The 17479-nt window shown below is 35.5% G+C and overlaps 2 protein-coding genes across 9 annotated transcripts in view; one reads left to right on the top strand and one right to left on the bottom strand.

Annotated features, from left to right (window-relative positions):
- Positions 1–62: 62 nt before the first annotated feature.
- Positions 63–5538, bottom strand: LOC109031925 (cytochrome c oxidase subunit 6A1, mitochondrial). Its single transcript, XM_019043782.2, has 3 exons — positions 5311–5538; positions 3243–3391; positions 63–278 (listed from the first exon to the last, which is right to left on the bottom strand). Exons 1-3 carry the CDS (start codon positions 5474–5476, stop codon positions 186–188), a joined length of 408 nt encoding a protein of 135 aa, XP_018899327.2. The 5' UTR covers positions 5477–5538; the 3' UTR covers positions 63–185.
- A 79-nt stretch (positions 5539–5617) lies between these two features.
- Positions 5618–17479, top strand: part of LOC109031924 (serine/threonine-protein kinase S6KL) — a 238593-nt gene continuing 226731 nt past the window's right edge. For 3 of the 8 annotated variants that reach the window (XM_072305608.1, XM_019043780.2, XM_072305609.1), the window contains exons 1-8: positions 5621–5997; positions 7428–7540; positions 10520–10646; positions 12159–12260; positions 12856–12979; positions 14300–14407; positions 15335–15493; positions 16927–17015. In XM_072305608.1, coding sequence (XP_072161709.1) covers positions 5890–5997; positions 7428–7540; positions 10520–10646; positions 12159–12260; positions 12856–12979; positions 14300–14407; positions 15335–15493; positions 16927–17015 — 930 coding nt within the window. In that variant the 5' untranslated portion in view covers positions 5621–5889. Of the gene's footprint in view, positions 5998–7427; positions 7541–10519; positions 10647–12158; positions 12261–12855; positions 12980–14299; positions 14408–15334; positions 15494–16926; positions 17016–17479 lie in introns of all 8 variants that reach the window. The other 5 variants (XR_011900709.1, XM_072305606.1, XM_072305605.1 and 2 more) reach the window with 4 other exon arrangements.

The raw sequence follows: 17479 nt of genomic DNA, 5'->3' as shown, positions 1-17479 counted from the left end.
ACTGGATTCAGGTGCTGCATCATTCGAGGTGAGGAGATAAAAGAAAATACTGACACTCAAAATTAACGACTAAGACTTATTTATTATTGAAATTCCACTTAAAATTATTAACAAAGTTGCTGACTTTACACATATGATAACCTTAAATATTAGTATTAAGATTGAGAACTACTTAGAGAACTTCCTTACTCCTGTTCATCTTCGTAACCAATTCCAGGGATAGGATTAACTTTGGGGTTGTAGAAAAGTGGCGTCTTTCCATCTCTCCATGGGAAGGGCTGTGGAAAAATACAATTTTTTGAGATATATATGATAAAAAATTGAAACATTGAAAACACAGAACTAACCACAGCCTCTCATCTGTGGTCTTTATTCAATAATATAGTATAGATACACAAATTAACCCTTGATGGGTATTTTTAAGGGGTTACTAGTCATTTTTCTGAACTTTTTAAGGTTTGTTGTCACTTAAAAACTTTCATAAAGGCTATCATTATTAGTATACAAGTAATATACAAATTAGGAGTACCCGTGGGAAAAAAGGCAGGGGTGTGAATTGTCCTTAACCATACCACCGAGACCAAATTGTGGATGTGCCCTGAACGATTGTAGAGGCTGAGTTTTTTTCCTTCAAAGGTTATCAGATTTTTAATTCTGATGGAATAGTGCGACTTCGGCACACATCCAAATACTTATTTAACAAACGTAAATTTTGCAAAACTTAGAATTTAGCGCATTATGTTGGCCTTTTTGCGAAAACCCGGCACTTTGCAGAAAATTAAGAGGGCCAATAACAGGTTATACTCCCGAAAAAGGGTATTTTTATGACAAATTTTGAAATAAATTCTTTAAATTATTTATTTGAAAATAGTGGTTTTTGCCCCTTTCTATTATTCAAGAATGGAGCAAGAGAAAGTCTGTTATTTTTCTATTATTTCTACAAGGTTCATGATTACTATTTGTGACTCAGGATTTTTGTAGAATCGTAAGATGTTCAGGTTTGTTATGAATAACTTTAAAGCTTCCAGGCCTCTGTTTCTGAGTTCTTTGCTATTCTGCCTCCCGAGCAAAAATTATGGAGCTTTACTACCAGTGTTCGAAACTCACAGGCACCAACGCGCCAAATGCACCTAAAAAATAAAGGCTCAGCGCCAACGTCGCTCCAAAAAATTGCCTCCTCCCTCCCCCCAGAAGAAAATCCTAATTTTTCTGTTCGGTGATTTTTCGAAATTTCTCCCAAGTTACAGCCACTTGTTCTGTAACCAAAACATCTTGCGTCTGACTATTCACTGAATGCACCGTGATATTTAGGCAAAAAGTCAATTTGGCCCCTACAAAATCTTCAATGGCCCCTAAAAATCGAGCTTGATGAGCCATATGGCTCCTGAAACTCAAAGATGAGTTTTAAAATTTTTTAATACATATTTTAAGTCCTTTTAGAAGAGCATTGTGATGGCCGAAAAGTGAAACAACATATCTCCATTGCGGTGTTCCAAAATTTCTGCTTTCATTTCATTTTTTCACGGACTTAATAACTTGATACTGGAATAAAATATTCTGCTAACAGAGAAAAAAATCAAGGAAATTTTCCAAAAATTACACTGACCAGTATAAAAATAAAGTATGATGAGTATGCAATGCCCAAACGGAGATACATGGTTTTCTACTTTGGCCATCGATAAGGGTAAATCATTATTTAACTTTCAGATAGATTTTCAAGCAGTCCCTATTTTCCATGTGTAAAAATAAATGAGTTTTGGATGATTTAAGGACGAGTTTCAAATTGATCTCGTTTTTAAAGTCAAATGCTACTCTTTCATTCAAAGATCTGCTGGTTCCAAAATTGGATTTTTTCTGTAGCTGATAAGTTTTTTGTAGGAGAAGAGGCAGAAAAAGATAAATTGGCCCCACACAAGGAAACTAAGACCCTCTCGAAGGAGTAATTTTGTGTTTTCCAGAAGAGAACCAAAGTAATTTACCATGATATTTTGCATGATGAATATAAAAAAACGGTTTTTTTAGAAGAACATTAGAAAACAAATATGATTATTTTGCACAAATTAAATTAAAATTAGAACGAAGAATGAGAGAGCTACATTGGAAGATGAGGTAAAAAAGAGGCACTGTTCCTTATACACTAGACAAGCTCATAAATAAAAATGGAATAGCCTGCACTTTTCAAAATGACAAAGAAGAAAAAGTCAGGAATAAAGTAAATGACAACAGACAGAGCTTGAACGAGTATAGTGCATTGATGATATTACTCCTCATCAAAGCGTATCTTTGATAAAATAAAAAAAACTGGGCGTTGTACATAAAACTTATCAAATCTTTTCATTGACAGCTAACGTTTTTCGGCATAATAGTTGTTGTTGATTTGACCTCACTTGATACATAGTCCTATTCACCTGTGCATCGCCCAGAAACCCAAGATGGCAAAAGAAGATATCTCTCTTATCAGGATCATGATCTTGAACTCTGTCTTTAATAGTCTTGGAGACTTGTGGTCTGTGCAGCCATGCGACAGCCATTGATGACAGCTGCATAGACCATGGATCTTCGCAAAAGCAATGCACAATCAGGATCTAGGCCTTGACAAGAGGAACATTTTCAGGCGTCATCTTAGCTTTCTTGGCAATGCATGATTAAATGGGAGCTCAAATTGCGCATTTGAGCTCTTCTTTAAGGTGATTCGTCAACTTCAAATGACGTGGTCCAACTGGCATGCGATATATTGCATCTTATAAGTCAAAAATCTCGGTGGGTTTTGAATTTTTTTAAAAAAAGGACAATAGCCCATGCGCATAAGCCTAAAGAATCATTCTAAATCCAAAAATCGGCAAAATTCAGAGAAATGAAAGCGGAATAGTGTTTGGAAAAAAACCTCGCATTTGATGCAGAAATCGATTGTTGAATCGAATGCAAGGTTTTTTCCCAAACGAGGTGCTGCTTTCATTTTTTTGAATTTAGCCAATTTTTGGGTTTAGAATGATTCTTTAGGTTCATGCGCAAGGGCTATTGTCTTTTTTCGCTAAAAATTCAAAATCTGCCGAGATTTTTATCCTAATCAATGCGATACATGGCATGCCAGTTCGACCACTTCTTTTGAGCTTAACTAATCACCTTAAAGGGTTCATGTGGTCCAATATAATCTGGAAAAATTCCTCTGAAAAAAATTACTTTCTACTTAAAAAAATGCAATTATTAAAAATTCTTGTCGGTGGTTTTCAATGATAACTCACCTTTCTAACAATCCACAAGTATGTGATTCCAGGGTGATACTCCATGCGTTCAGGTTCATGCGTCATATGGTGATGACCAATTTTGATGCTGAAAAATATCATGACGGGCACGGATGCGAGGGAAATGTATTTCCACTTTCTGGAGCCGGCTACGAACAGACGAAAAGAGACAATTAAGACATCTTTTTAAATAAAAGGTAATTTCATGAAATACAATAGTCCTCAAACTTCATTTATGGAATGACTGATTTCTTTCTATGTATTATTTATGGCTATTATTCTACAGAATACCTACGAATTAAGGACCGATTATATGATTTGAAGCAAGGCCATTCAAATAATGCAAAGGTTGTAAAATGTACAGATTTAAGTATGATGATTTTTTCACAGACATAGCTACAGATTCACTTTGTAAGTTTTTTGTCGACAAAAATTGTGCATACTTACTATTGCTCTCATAACATTCAAACATCACAACAGCCAAAACATGTTCACCAGTTCCCAGTTCAACTTTAGAGTCAGAACTGGTCAGTTTTTGCAACAGGCAAATGAGAAAATGGCAAACACCAAATAGTCTCTCATTCCTTTGAAAAATAACATCCTGTTAGAGGTGTTGTTAGCTAAGTTGACGGTTGTTTACTTTCGGTTTGCAGGCGTTTTCGCGGCAATACTATCCACATGAAAACATCTGACTCTCTCAGAAGCAAGAACACAAGCTTCGATAAGTTTTTAAATACTCTTAAACCTTTTAATACTTTCATTTTTCGCCAAACAGAAATCACAACCACAAAAAAGTCGCAAATCATAACTGATAAGTATAGTTTGTTTACGATACGACCATGAGACTGATGTTTTCAGAGTGGATAGTAGCGAACGCCGCTTCGTTCAGAGGCCCAAATTCGTCGTTGGCGTTAGCAAACCGAAAGTAAACAACCGTCAACTTAGCTGACGACACCTCTAACTAATCTATCCTCACTAAACTTAACCTCGACTCGTCTCCCTACCCTTCTAACAATTAATTCTTTAATATCCCTATCTACCAGATTAATCATCCCTTTCCTCATCTTTACAAAATATTACAAAGATCCTCAATTTGATTATCAATTCTACGCATGACCACCCTAAGCTTTTCAAAATATTACTATCCCTATCACATCCTAATATTTTATGTATCTCATGGCTGAATTTTGCCCTTTATGTGGCGCCCTGATCTCTTTTCCATTTGCTTCTCCAAGTAACAACATACAATAATTTAACTTCGAACCGACCAATAAGTTATAAATTAGCTTTCTACTACCCTTCTCTATAAAATCCTTTATTCTCTATGACAAACTTAGTTCACTCTTATACTCCCTCGTTAGTCTATCAATATGTTTCAACTTTAGGGTCAACCAGATCCCTAAATACCTCACTTCTTCCTTTCTATCACCTTCCCATCAAAAACCACCTCACCTTGCCACTTACTCCTGAATGCTTCAAAAACCATATATTTAGTTTTAGATACATTCATGACTGACCAGTTTTCCTTTAACCAGACTCCTAGTCTACCTAGATCCCTATCGATTTTTTCCTTCGCCATCTCTTTTCCTTCACTATTGAAGACTAGTGTGTTGTCCGCAAATAAACTAACTTCACATAATAAACTAGTATAAAATATTAGGCATCGGGTTATTCTTGTTTCCAAATGCTCTGAATGAGTTTACAATAACAAGGCACCTTCAGATAGTTACAACGTGGATATCTTTGCCGGCTTTCTCAATGGGGGTGTTCAGAGATAAAATGTGCAGTTCATACGATTGGTGGCATCAGGTCAACAACTGGAAATGAAGGAGAGGCAATATGCTTGCCATGAGCTGGCTAAATATCAACGTCCGCTGCGAAGCCTTGGGCGTTATCCGTCCCACTAACCATTTGTCACCGGACTTACCTACATGGAAAATACTTCGCTGGATTTATGCTACTCGCGGTAGTTGTTATACATGAAAATATGAATGGGAATAGAAAATTGAATATCTTAGGAAGTCTGTGGACTTTGTTGGAGTGACCTTGAAGGGGCGAAAGGATTTACCTGGTGCATGGTGCTTCGCGTGATGCAAGGCTTTTTCCCATTGGGGAAGATGTCGGGTGGCTTGGTTCATCGCTTCGATGGCAGGAGGTAAGCCACTGCTGGAGCTGGCATATCGAGCGGCAGCTGTAGAAATTCCACGAATAAGTTTCAAAGTTGATAACGCCATGATGGACTGACAACTGACCAACAATCCAACGACTAACCTCAAATTACGAAAATTTTCAAGCTAAACGCGAGTCAGCTGTTTGTGCTGAGTTGCCAAACCAAGTCTGAAACAGGCAGAATCAGATAAGTCAGAAGTAAACAAACGAACAAGCAAAACCAGGTAAATTATGTTCCTCGTTCTCCTAAGTTTTCATAATTGAGTACGTTTGTATTATTCGTGAGAAAAGTTGTCGATACATTTTTTAAATATGTGCCCCTACTGTGGTGTTCATACATGAGACAGGAATTACTCAGGATGTTCAAGAGTCGGCAGTTTTGTAGGGTAATCTGTTTGTTGTTTCAACCCATGCGTTACTAATTATGTGCTGTCAAGCTTTGTTATCAACGTAGTAATTAGAATTAGCGTTCCTCGGGATGGGAAACTCTCAGCACACTCATTCGAAAGGTTCCGAATCCAGTCAAACTCCGCCTGTCTCAAGAGCAAGGAAACAAATTGGTCACATTTTGACGAGCATAAATCAGGTACATAAATTATCTCAACTCTTTACCATGACATCCGTCATTAATCATAAAATATGCTGACACTGTCATGCTGAGAACACGTATTGACATCCGCATATATGAGTCCGTGAACAGTCAATGTGTTTAACGAGGGTTAGCTTTCGCATGGGCATGACAACCTGTTGACATCACTGGTCAAATGCAACCCTTAAATAGCAAGCGCTAATTATTTCACTGAGTTTTTGCAGGTTTGGAGGCACAGTGTAACAAATGCGCAGATTAACCAGTAGTGAATTTAGTCACTTTATGTTTCTGCTTTAAGTTTGAAGAAGAAAGTACGATAAGTGGTAGAGCTTGCTGACGGTACGTATGTTGAGTCATGGTCATAGAATAATTATAACTTTGCTTTAAGAAGCTCTATAGCAATCTTTTCATTAGAACAGCATTTTTTTTTTTTTTTTTTTTTTTGGGGGGGGGGGGGTGTTTTGGTCTAAGTTACAAACAATCAGCCACTTTCAAAATTTGTTTTTGTTGACCTTGAATGATCATGGTTAACCGTGACATTATTGTTTGTCATGAATTTCGGTTAACCATTCTCGATATTCAGCTTACCTTTTTGGTGATTGTAACTCGGCTCAGTTTTGTTAAACCGGTAAAAATATCTGACAAGTGAAGTTGCTTGTTCAGTCAGTACATTTTACAGAACATATCTATGAAAGTGTCAATCACAATTAGAAAGGTTTTATTTTTTGCGCATTGTGCCAATTCTTGGCGCATGATCTGCAAAATTTATAGAGAGTCAATGATTTCTTCTTTGCCCAAATTCAATGAGTTTGGTCCCAGTCCATTAGGAATCATGAAAGCTTTTAAATAAAAAATAAAGGCATTTTTCAAAATTTACGGTCCCTCAAAATGAGCTTTCCGTGTGATTTTGCTGAAAATGGACCTTTAACCCAATTTGACCCTAGCCCCCCCAAATTTTAGCGTACCCCAAAATCGTTGGACGTGCATAAGGAGACCATAAATATGGTGTTCTGTGAGAATTTTGAATGAAATCGAACAGATAGATTCTGAGATATCGCTGTAGACAGATTTGGGGGACGTCGGACGGACGGACACACATTTTTTCAAGTATGGTTATTTTGACTCCTGGGACCTTAAAACGTCTAGAAATGATGAAATTTCAACTTTTTTTTCTTTTTTTTTCTTGGAGGATGACAATACTTCCTCTCTACCCTAGGGGAGCGAGAAAGTAAAAGGATCAGCGCCATAGCTGTAAGGAGGGATAAAGTTTGCAGGTATTAAAATTTTTGCCTTGCCAAGACTCAAACATACAGCAATTAAGATGACCGATCAAGTTAAATCTTTACCATTTCAAATCAATTTTGCTTCGTTTTAATTTGTCATTTTTTTATCGTCTGATTCCTAAAAATTTACTTGATTTTTTTCAGCTATCTGCTGCTAGTTTTACATTTAGCTTCAACGGAGCATCATTCCTCAGTCAAAACTCGCGGCAGTCATCATACAGTGTAACTAGACCCTGGTCCCGTGTTTCAAGGAGAAGGCAAGTGCTTTAAGTTTACTGTCGTGCCAAGGAAAAATTCTATATGAACATTGGAGAGTCACCAAATTTCCTCCAATGAAATATCTATTTTTGAGGAGAGTTATGAATATTTTCTTTTGAAATTTTCTGATAATTTAGATTAACTTACGAAGAAAATTCTTTGAAAAATTGAATGGAAAATTTTCACAAGTTTTCCTGAATATTTGTTTTTCATCAAAGGAATTTAGGCATCTGTCAAAGGTTTATACGGCGCTCTTTCTTAGCATGGCAGTATAATTCTATCCAGTATTTATTTCTTTAAAATCTCCTCAGATTCCAACAATCGCAGGGTTGTCACTGGTCTAGGAAACGTGGAAATTCAAGGACTGTCAGGGAACTTACAGGAACCTAGATAAGTTAGGGGATTCTTAGAGAAAGGTAGGAAATTCTGCTAGCGGCATTCATAGAAATTAGCATCATCATAGTAAACTCATGTTGCTTCGTATCTCAATTTATTCACCGTCGATCCACCGATATTTTGCTGCATCTAGCAATGATTTCTACATTCACACACCCTTCCCCTCCATGCACTCCATGGAACCTTTCAAGGTTCTTTATCTTTTCTAAACAAAGTTTTTGCTGAAGTGCTGATGATATATTACTTGAAAACAAAATATTTTTTCTATCCCAACCAGGTAGTTTAGTAAGTTTTCAAGCTTGCAACTTTGATAGTATTATAACTCTATAAGTATCAATTTTCAGGGAAATGAGACACCTATATTTTCAGAATTCACCAGAAAACTAAGATAGCTACTTGCGAGTAATTTCATGGCATAATTTTTAAAATAAAATTGATACAAGTAAAAAAATCACAAATTACAAAACGATATCTAAAATATGAAAAAGTGTGAATCCTTGCAGGAAGACGAAGTTTCCTGTTGGTTTGGTTTCATTTGAGGTTTAAAAAGAGGATTATCCTCTTGTTATAATGATAATGGCCAGTTTGGTTTTAACTTTATCAGAGTTTTAGGATGGTTCGTCTGTGTTAACCAGGCATTGCAGGTTGGAAGAACTTACAGAAATTGCCGTTGTGCCCATTATGATTATTGAGTTGTATTGCATACAACTCACATCTTATCAGATGTTGCAATTAATTTACAATAGTCTCGTTCAGAGTATCTTGTTTCGGATAAAAAAGTGCATATAGACTATGCCAACGTCTCTTTATGTCGCAATCAGCCCATACCATACTTCGTTGGTGCACCTTTTCTTTTAGGATAATCGAACCGACTACATGTTTAATATTATAGCTAGCATAATTAGGATTAATTATAGCTAGCATAATTAGGATTAATTATAGCTAGCATAATTAGGATTAATTATAGCTAGCATAATTGGACCGAGTTTAACAGAAAGGAACCAAGCCACATCAGCGATTGCCAAGTTTAACTGGGCAATTAGATTTTTTACAAGAGAACTGTTATTCGGATTTCTTTGAAAATTTTAAGGAATTTGCTTCGCACCACGGAGAATTTTCACTGAAATTTGCTCGAAAATCCGCACAACCGTTTTCATGTAAAAAATTAAATTGCCCAATTAAATTTGGCAATAGCTGATGTGGCTTGGTTCCTTTCTGTTTAACGCGGTCCAATTAGGATTAATTATAGCTAGCATAATTAGGATTAATTATAGGTAGCATAATTAGGATTAATTATAGCTAGCATAATTAGGATTAATTATAGCTAGCATAATTAGGATTAATTGTAGCTAGCATAATTAGGATTAATTATAGCTAGCATAATTAGGATTAATTATAGCTAGCATAATTAGGATTAATTATAGCTAGCATAATTAGGATCAATTATAGCTAGCATAATTAGGATTAATACTCTGTAGTTACCTATCTCACTAATAAAGAAAAAAAAAAATTCTACCTGATTTTGAGCAGTTCGCAACAGGTTCATTAGAAATTGAAAAAACCATAGAAACCCTGTACTGTAGTGGAAAGCCCCTCCTCAAAGGACCAGCCAAAATGCTTTTATTTACAAGATGATAGTTTAAAACTTCAGTTGGCATTTGTAAAAACTCCATCCAGCTCATAAAAAGCGATAAGTTGTGACCAAGTATGTCCTCTTTTTTTGTAAATGTTAATAATTTTTTTCTACCAGCTACTTTTTCCTTCCTGAGCTTGAGGGTCCCGCCTCACTGATCGAGAGTCTTCTTTGAAGCACCCGTCCCCGGCACAAACTAGAGGTTTCAAAGAGGTGCATCAATGGAATTGTTGTTTTTGCTGACTGATAGTCGGCCTGATTATCTCTAAATGGAACTGATGTGCTAAGGACCCACGATAGTCCAGATTTTAAGATTTTTAAGGAATTTCGTGCAGAAATGGCTGAGCAATGACAGAATTATAGCTGGTTTGAGAGTCTCAGTTTGTGCAAGGGATGGGCGCTTAAGAGCTCTGTCCCACTGGCTGAGAAAGCCCCTTCCCCGGTAGCAATGACCTTTATAAAAAAAATTTGAAAACTCTTAAAAAACTGTTAAAATGTTCGAATTAGGAGAGTATTTTTGGTTATTTTTTATAGTGAAATTAAAGGAAAGAACAGTTAAAAAACTCTTAAAATATCACTGTAGTTTTTTTAATATTTTTTCCAAACATTTTAAGTGTTGAAAAACTAAAGTTGATATTTTCAGAGTTCTTCTAACTCTTTTTCAGTTAAATTTTACTGCTTGTAAATTTTACTGAAGAAAATAGCCAAAAAAGGTTTCCGAATACGAATATTTTAACAGTTTCCTTAAGAGTTGTCTTTTTGAAATTTAAGGGTTATTTTTAAAAAAAAAAATAATTTAACAGTTGTTGCTACTAGGGCAAGTGTAGGTATAATTTTTTCCAACCTGAAATGGAAATTCTTTTTCCAACATTCTACGATCAATTTATTCCCCATTTTTGGTCTCCTCTATCTTTTGCTTTGTCAGCTTAATATCTGTTTATTTTCACAGATGGCAAGAGTCAACTTTAAGCAACTCCTGGGCCCTGTCGAAAACCGCATGGCCGGTTGCGCAGGTTGAAGCAGCTTTCTTGCCAGAATTTAGAATCGGCAGTGAAGTATCAAATGACAGCTTTGAGGTAAAATCAACTGCTAAAATTTTTATTTCTAGTGTGATGGGTATCAATAAAGGCCGATTAATTGATAAATCATGCATTATTTTTCATCAGCGTATTATTTCACAATAAAAATTTGTTGCACTTTCTGTTTCATTGCCAGAATAGGCCACTGATGAGGTCCTTGCTGACTTACAACGTCGAAATGTTTTCTCTTCAAAATCTCAAGCAGAAAGGAATAGATTCATGTAAATGGATGTTTGGAAATCAACTGCTAAAGGAGAATTAACAAGTATTTTTAACACAGATCAAATGGAAGTTAGGTTATACAAATGACGTCCTTTGTATTTTTGGCGTTTAATCCATGATGATTGTGAACACATATCTTGACTAAGAATTGATTTCCAGACTTTGTGTTGTGTGACTTTTTCCTTGTGAAATTTTGAAGAAAAATCATGATCAGAAGTGCTCTAATTCATACTTTGTCTATAGGCCCATCATGAGATACGATTGATGCTCTGCAGCCCATGACAAGATATACAATAATAAAATGTGGGTTAACTGCTGATATAACACTCTTGTAGTTCCTGATGTCCCGCTTAAAAGCTAAAACCCTGGTTTTACAAGAGTCGGGGTTGGTGGATTAAATTCCATGCTCCAAATGCAACTTGTCCCACATTGAGCAAACTAAACAACTTCTGCGCAAGCTTATGTCGCCGCGTAGGAATGACAGCGAAGAGTTAACAGCTCTCAAAAATCATCAAAGAGAGCTCAGTCACCAGTTCAATTTTAACCAGGTTGAAATTTGATGTGGGGAAGGGAATCTATTTCCTAGATTGGTGCGGGAAATTATTGAAATTTTGGAGCATGATGAATCTGTTTGTAATTCCCGCTCGGACGAGAGTGGACTCAGTACTCTCTACCACCAGTTCTTCCGAAATCAGGAGTTGCGCGGCCTATTTGAAATTTCGTGTACCTTTCACCCGGGTACATGCCTGGTTGGTGTCGCTATCTATTGGCTGAAACTTTAAGAGCTGGAGTGGTTTTACCGATGCTTGTTTGAGGTGTTTCTTGTTGACTGTGTTATTAAAATTTCTTTCCTAATAACATTCTCGCTTTGAAAGGTACAGCCAGGTACTATTTCAGATTTTTACCATTTTTCTTTTTACTATTTTATCCAACTGAGGAAGACCAAGTTTTCAGCCGAAACATTTTGGTTTTATTAGTGGAAATTAGTCTTGTTACTCGTTTTATTATTGTATTCTCGTCTCTTCATTCCAAGATGATAAAAAAATACCTGAAAGAAAAGCCTTATTTCCCTGTTAATGAATTTTAGACAATGGAAAATAATCTCAAATAAGAAAATAACAAAAAAATTTCAGTCATATTATTTTGCATGTAGATCAAGTTGTTGATGCATCATAGTTAAATTAAAAAAAAAAAAAAAAACCAGAATGTGAATTTTTAGCATGTAAGATAAATGGTTGTTAAATAAAATAAATAAATAAACAAATAAGTTGTGCCTCTCTGCCGCAGGTTTTAAGCGAAATATCCAAAGGAGCTTTTGGCGTAGTCTACAAAGTGATGAAAAAGGATTCAAAGGAATTGTTCGCAATGAAAATCCTACAAAAATATCAGGTACAGTATACTCATTCTCTGTTGACTAGGGTGAGGCAAAAGCTAAGTCTCAAGTTCAATGCTATTTAACATCGTCTGATGATTGATGAGTGACCTGTAGATCATTATATCGACCTGATGGTGACTGATGAATAACCAACCGAAGCAAGCTTGTTGGACTTGGTCTTGTTTACTGAATAAAGTGCTCAACACTGCGGTCATCAATGCAAGAAAAAGGTGAATATAAACACGCCGATTGTCATCAGGTGGTTAGAATCATCGTCCCATTACATGTGTTTTGGTGAATTGGCACCGGCTTTGTTGAGTATTGCGTAGTATCCTTGTGAGCAGGGGTTGGATGGAATGACTCCTCCAACAAAATGTTCACCTGTCCTGTGGTATCGTTTTCGAAGCGGGAAGCTCGAAAAAACGCAAATTTCTTATGCAAATTGTGAAGTAAGGAGTGAATTTCAGACTTTGCCGATATGCTCATCGTAATTTTTGAGACACTTTCTATAAGTAAAAACTCTTATTTTTGCTGTAGCAAAAGTTTGGAACAGGCTCATTATCAATTCTGCTTTACTTTTTTCTCACTAATTTTTTTTTTTTTTTGCAGATAATTAACGATAAAGCTGTGCAGCAGGTTAAAAATGAAGTGAAAATCCAGTCAATGTGTGGCCATCATCCTTTTGTCGTTAACTGTCCGTATTATTGGCAAACCAAGCGAGAATTATTCATAGGTTGGTACCAAAATGAATTTTCAGTCGAGTGAAGGAACCAGTTTGCTTTCTTCATATCACTGTGATACAATTCTATAGTTATTTTTCCCTTCTTTCTTCTATTTTCAGCCGTTGTGAAGACAGTAGATTTTTTTTACCCTTTAAATCTGAGCTGTGTGCATCCACAAGACAAGCTGCAAAAAAAAAAACTCAAGGAAAAAAGTTTGAAAAACGAACTGTCAGAGCTTAGTGATGCAAGCTATGACAGTCTGACTTGCAAATTGAATCTTTCTAGAAAGGAAAATAACGCAATTTTTAGAAAAGAAAGGCCTTCCTCACCTCTCGCTCTTGCTTCAAAGCTTGAAAATGGCTAAAATGCCATCTTGAAAGGAGTGGCTTTAAAGAAGAAAACTGAAATTAGATTTCAAAGGCTCCTTGTGAAGCACTAAAAAATAGATGAGACCAACTAAGCGAGTGTCTCCCAGCCAACCAGAAATGGCGTCAGGGTATGCCAATGTTACTTATGCCCAGTGGACGTAGGCGTAAGTAGCTTCAGCATGACTGGAAGATGGTGAGAAACTCGGGAGGTGAGGGGCAGGGACCACTTCCTACAAATATTATAATTATTTACCGTTAAGGTACAAAAAGTAGAAATGATTGAAAAAAAAAAAGGTTTTCTATCAGTTAAGTAACAATATGTCACTTAAAAAAAGGAATATTAGTTTTTAAAGAAATCTGCATCAGAGAGAAAAAAACTCGAGCTTTATCATACTATAGAATGCACAAATGCTGAGGGGTTCAAGCTGATGAAACTGCTGAAGTTTTGTGAAGTTAGGTATTGATCTTTAATCTTTCCTATTAATGCAGTTGATCAGCATTAGTGCTTAACACAGTCCACGCAAAATAAGTTTATGCACTTTTAAATTGCAACAGGAGATCTGCCATCTTGATTCCAGCATTTACTTTCCATGCTAAAATGACTCAGACCATCTTCTGTTTGAGTCTAAAAGTACATTGTTATTTGACGTCGACTCTGAAAGGAGTAGATGCCGAGTAAGCCTGAAAAAAAACCAAAAAATATAAATATCCTTTTCTTGAGAAACTTTTTTAACTTAGCATTTTTCTGCTCATTCACTTATTTTTTCTCTTCAGTACTTTATTTTCCATTTGCAGTTGCGTTTCTAAAATCCTAAACCTTATCGCAATTGAGCAGAATATTGTAGTAATTTTTGTTAATGGTACAATATCTGTGACTATGCTTTGATTGTCTTGAGCTAGTGTATGGTGCAAAATGCTCATTTCCATCTCATGATATCTCATCCTCTCTCTCTGTTTTTGCAGTCAGCGACTATGTTGAAGGAGGAGAACTTTCTGATCTCTTAAATAAATTTGCTCCTTTTTCTGATGAACTTGCAAAAATTTACATAGCAGAACTTGCTCTCGCCATCGGTAATCATTTTACGCATTTCAAATTCCTATACTTTAGCTTTTAGTTCCTGTTTAATGTAAAGAAAAACTTGAGATTTGAAGAATAATTTGAACATTTGAACAAATCCTTTTGTTTTTTTTCTCTTCCTTATGGAACACTCATATGAAATTTCAAAAAATGTAAATTCTTTATGAAAACCCCTTGTTTTTAGATTTGAAACTTTTCATACCTCTATCGCAAAAATGTATTGCAATGGCTGCTGGTGATTTTTAAAATGATTTTAAACTTAATATAAATTAAAATGCATTCAGAAAGAAGTTCTCTTTTTAGATTCCAGCTAAAAGAATGATTTTTGCCTAGTTAGCACGCAGGGTGTCCACAGGTCACTTAATCATGTTAAGTCATATAATATTGTTATATTTTAATTTTTCTCATAATTTTATGAAAAAGTTATTGCTGGATGTTTGTTTAATCCTTTTGGGTTAAAATTCTCAGTCTAGCAGTCAATTTATGCTAGTATGCAAGATCGCATGCACTTTATTTTTTTCTGCCTCTCAAAACTTAAAATATCTCTTTAAAATCTATCATCACACGGTTATTAATGGATAATTTCCTTTTCTTTTCTTGTAAATTAAGAGAAAAGTCACAATTTCATCACTTTTAAAATCAAGAAATGTAATATTGCTAGTAACAATTATTGTTATTTATATGATTGTTATTTATATTACCTTATAATTTTTGTTCTTTGTAAGCATCAGTTCCAATGAGCATCTCTTTATCAGGAGGATGTTTTCCTGCTAGCCGTTTTTTAATGGGGACTAAAAGCATATTTATTAGCTTCGTGGTCATGTTTTTTTGCAAAAAAACGGTCGTATAAAGTCATATAAAAGTGCTATATTTCTGCCCTGGGTCTCTGTAGACGTTCTGACCATGGTTTTATTTTTCAGATTTTTTGCACAACGCTGGTGTTATTTACAGAGATTTAAAGCCAGAGAACATACTTTTAGACTGCGATGGACATATTCAAATCATTGATTTCGGTCTATCCAAATGGTTACCTTATAATGCGAGAACAGGAACAATTTGTGGAACTTTCCAGTACATGGGTAAGATCTCTTGATATTACGTTTTGAAAAACTCTTTTATATTATAGAGAAGGGAACAATCAGTGTAAACTGAGTCGGAGCAAAAAGCACATAAGGGAAGGTATGTATAAAAATTTAGAACAATTAAAGGACTCACTTGCATGTTGATGATTGAAGACAGTAGACGCTCTGGCCTCAGTGACACCAAGCTGAGGAAAAATGCTGTCTGAGCCTTCAGACATTGCCAAATCTCCTAAGATAATAGACAAAGGACCCTGCACACCTCTTATGGGAAGCTGCACCATGAAGGAACATTAATTTATTTATGTCATTCGATTCTCCTGAAGGTGCTGATCAAAAGTTATAATTGCGCCAACTTTCTATGATGCACCCTTTTTGCAAAAAACCGCCGAGAAGATTCAATTATTCTGCGATAAAAAGCCAGAAAGATTCCTCATTTTAGTACTCGATTGACAAGCGGCTGTGTGTCAACAAAGAAATAAGAGGAACTCCAACGGACGTGTCGAGAGTGGGAGGAGGGGGATAGCCCTAGAATTGGCAGGTACAGATAAGAAGACGGACACGTGCTTTGTTTTTTCTTCATTAACATCGGGCTTGTTCTCAAATGGGTCTCAAATCTCAACTCCGGTTAAAAATTCAAAGCTGAAAAAAAAATTTTTTGAGCATAAATAGAATTATCAAACTTTGTCCTTAACATTGAATTTCATAGAAGAATGATATTCCAAACCTTTTTTCCTTGGTTCAAACATAACGCAACATGATGCATTGTTTTTGGTGGCATAGTTGCACACGCTTTCTCTGAATTTTTTCGATTGCTTTTGCCTCCAAAAATTAAAACCTTACTTTCATTCTGGCGCAATCTCTTCAAATCAGATTTGTTTATCTCCTCTCACAATGCTTTCTTAGTTTTCTAACTCAACTAAAGATAATGGAGAATTTGCAAGTGTCTGAAATTTGACGAATCCGTGTTTAAATGGATGCTACCAAGTGAGCTGAACATGAGGATACCCTTGGTTCATAAATTGAACAATTATTGGAGAAAATATGACAAAATGATCTAATCTGCTAAAATACATGCGTTTAAATGGGAAATTCTGCCAAATGAAGTCACTAAGCGGCACATTTTCTCCTTTTTAAATCTGTTTACATACTGTTTCCCATTGGCGGAAAAAATAATAAAAATTACTTTAAAATCAGCTCTTTAGGCACTTTCAGATGAAGCAATAAAAAATTTGCGTGCAAATTCTCCATTCTTTGAAACCGTTACCTTTTCTGTTTCCTAATCTTCTGGCCTTCTAAAAGAAAAATAGAAAAACCAGAATATCAGGAATCAGGAAAGGTAACATTTTTAAAGAATTATAAAATTTGAATCCTGTTGAAAATGAAAAAGTTAACAAAATATCAACTGAAGATGATTGAATTTTACCTCACAGCTCCAGAAATCTTCAGTCCTGAACTATACAGCCACGCAGTCGATTGGTGGTCATTGGGAGTAGTAGCATGTAGACTTCTAACAAATCAGGTAAGTTCTCATGCTTTTATGAGAGAATTTTTTACTTTTTGCAAGTTGCGATGAAGAAAATAATCGTTGCTTCAAAGAGGAGATGATGCTCCACTTCAAAATCCATGCCTTTTTTTCTCTGGTTTAGCAACTTGGAATTTGTTTCAACAGGAGATTAAAAATTTTTTGTGAGTTTCTCCGAGATTAAACATATTGTATTTACGATTTCAAGGTGGAATGTTGCTTACCTTTAGTTTTGCTGTAGAACAATGAGACTTGAAAGGAAATCAAGCAATGTTCAACGCAGTCAGGATGAATCTGGTGAATGTCTTTTAGTGTGGGGGATTGTTTTGGTAAAATTGATTAATTGAATCAATTCGATTTTCTTTGAGAATCCGATTTTATTGATTGAAATCGTGAAAAAAAATCGGAAATCATAAAGGCTCAAAATTTTTATTAAAAAAGAAAAAATATCAAAGGAAAAT

Source organism: Bemisia tabaci, chromosome 10, assembly GCF_918797505.1.
Source record: "Bemisia tabaci chromosome 10, PGI_BMITA_v3".
Classification (NCBI taxonomy): domain Eukaryota; kingdom Metazoa; phylum Arthropoda; class Insecta; order Hemiptera; family Aleyrodidae; genus Bemisia; species Bemisia tabaci.
Note: the sequence above shows the minus strand (reverse complement) of the source record. Positions and strands in the feature narration are given on the sequence as shown.

What these genes read in the sequence shown, in the direction of transcription:
- LOC109031925 (XM_019043782.2), bottom strand. Translation starts at nt 5,476, where the DNA reads ATGGCGTTATCAACTTTGAAACTTATTCGTGGAATTTCTACAGCTGCC. An exon ending in CGCGAAGCACCATGCACCAG is followed by an intron (nt 3,392 to 5,310) that starts GTAAATCCTTTC and finishes GTCTGTTCGTAG; the next exon opens with CCGGCTCCAGAAAGTGGAAA. An exon ending in ACTTGTGGATTGTTAGAAAG is followed by an intron (nt 279 to 3,242) that starts GTGAGTTATCAT and finishes ATTTTTCCACAG; the next exon opens with CCCTTCCCATGGAGAGATGG.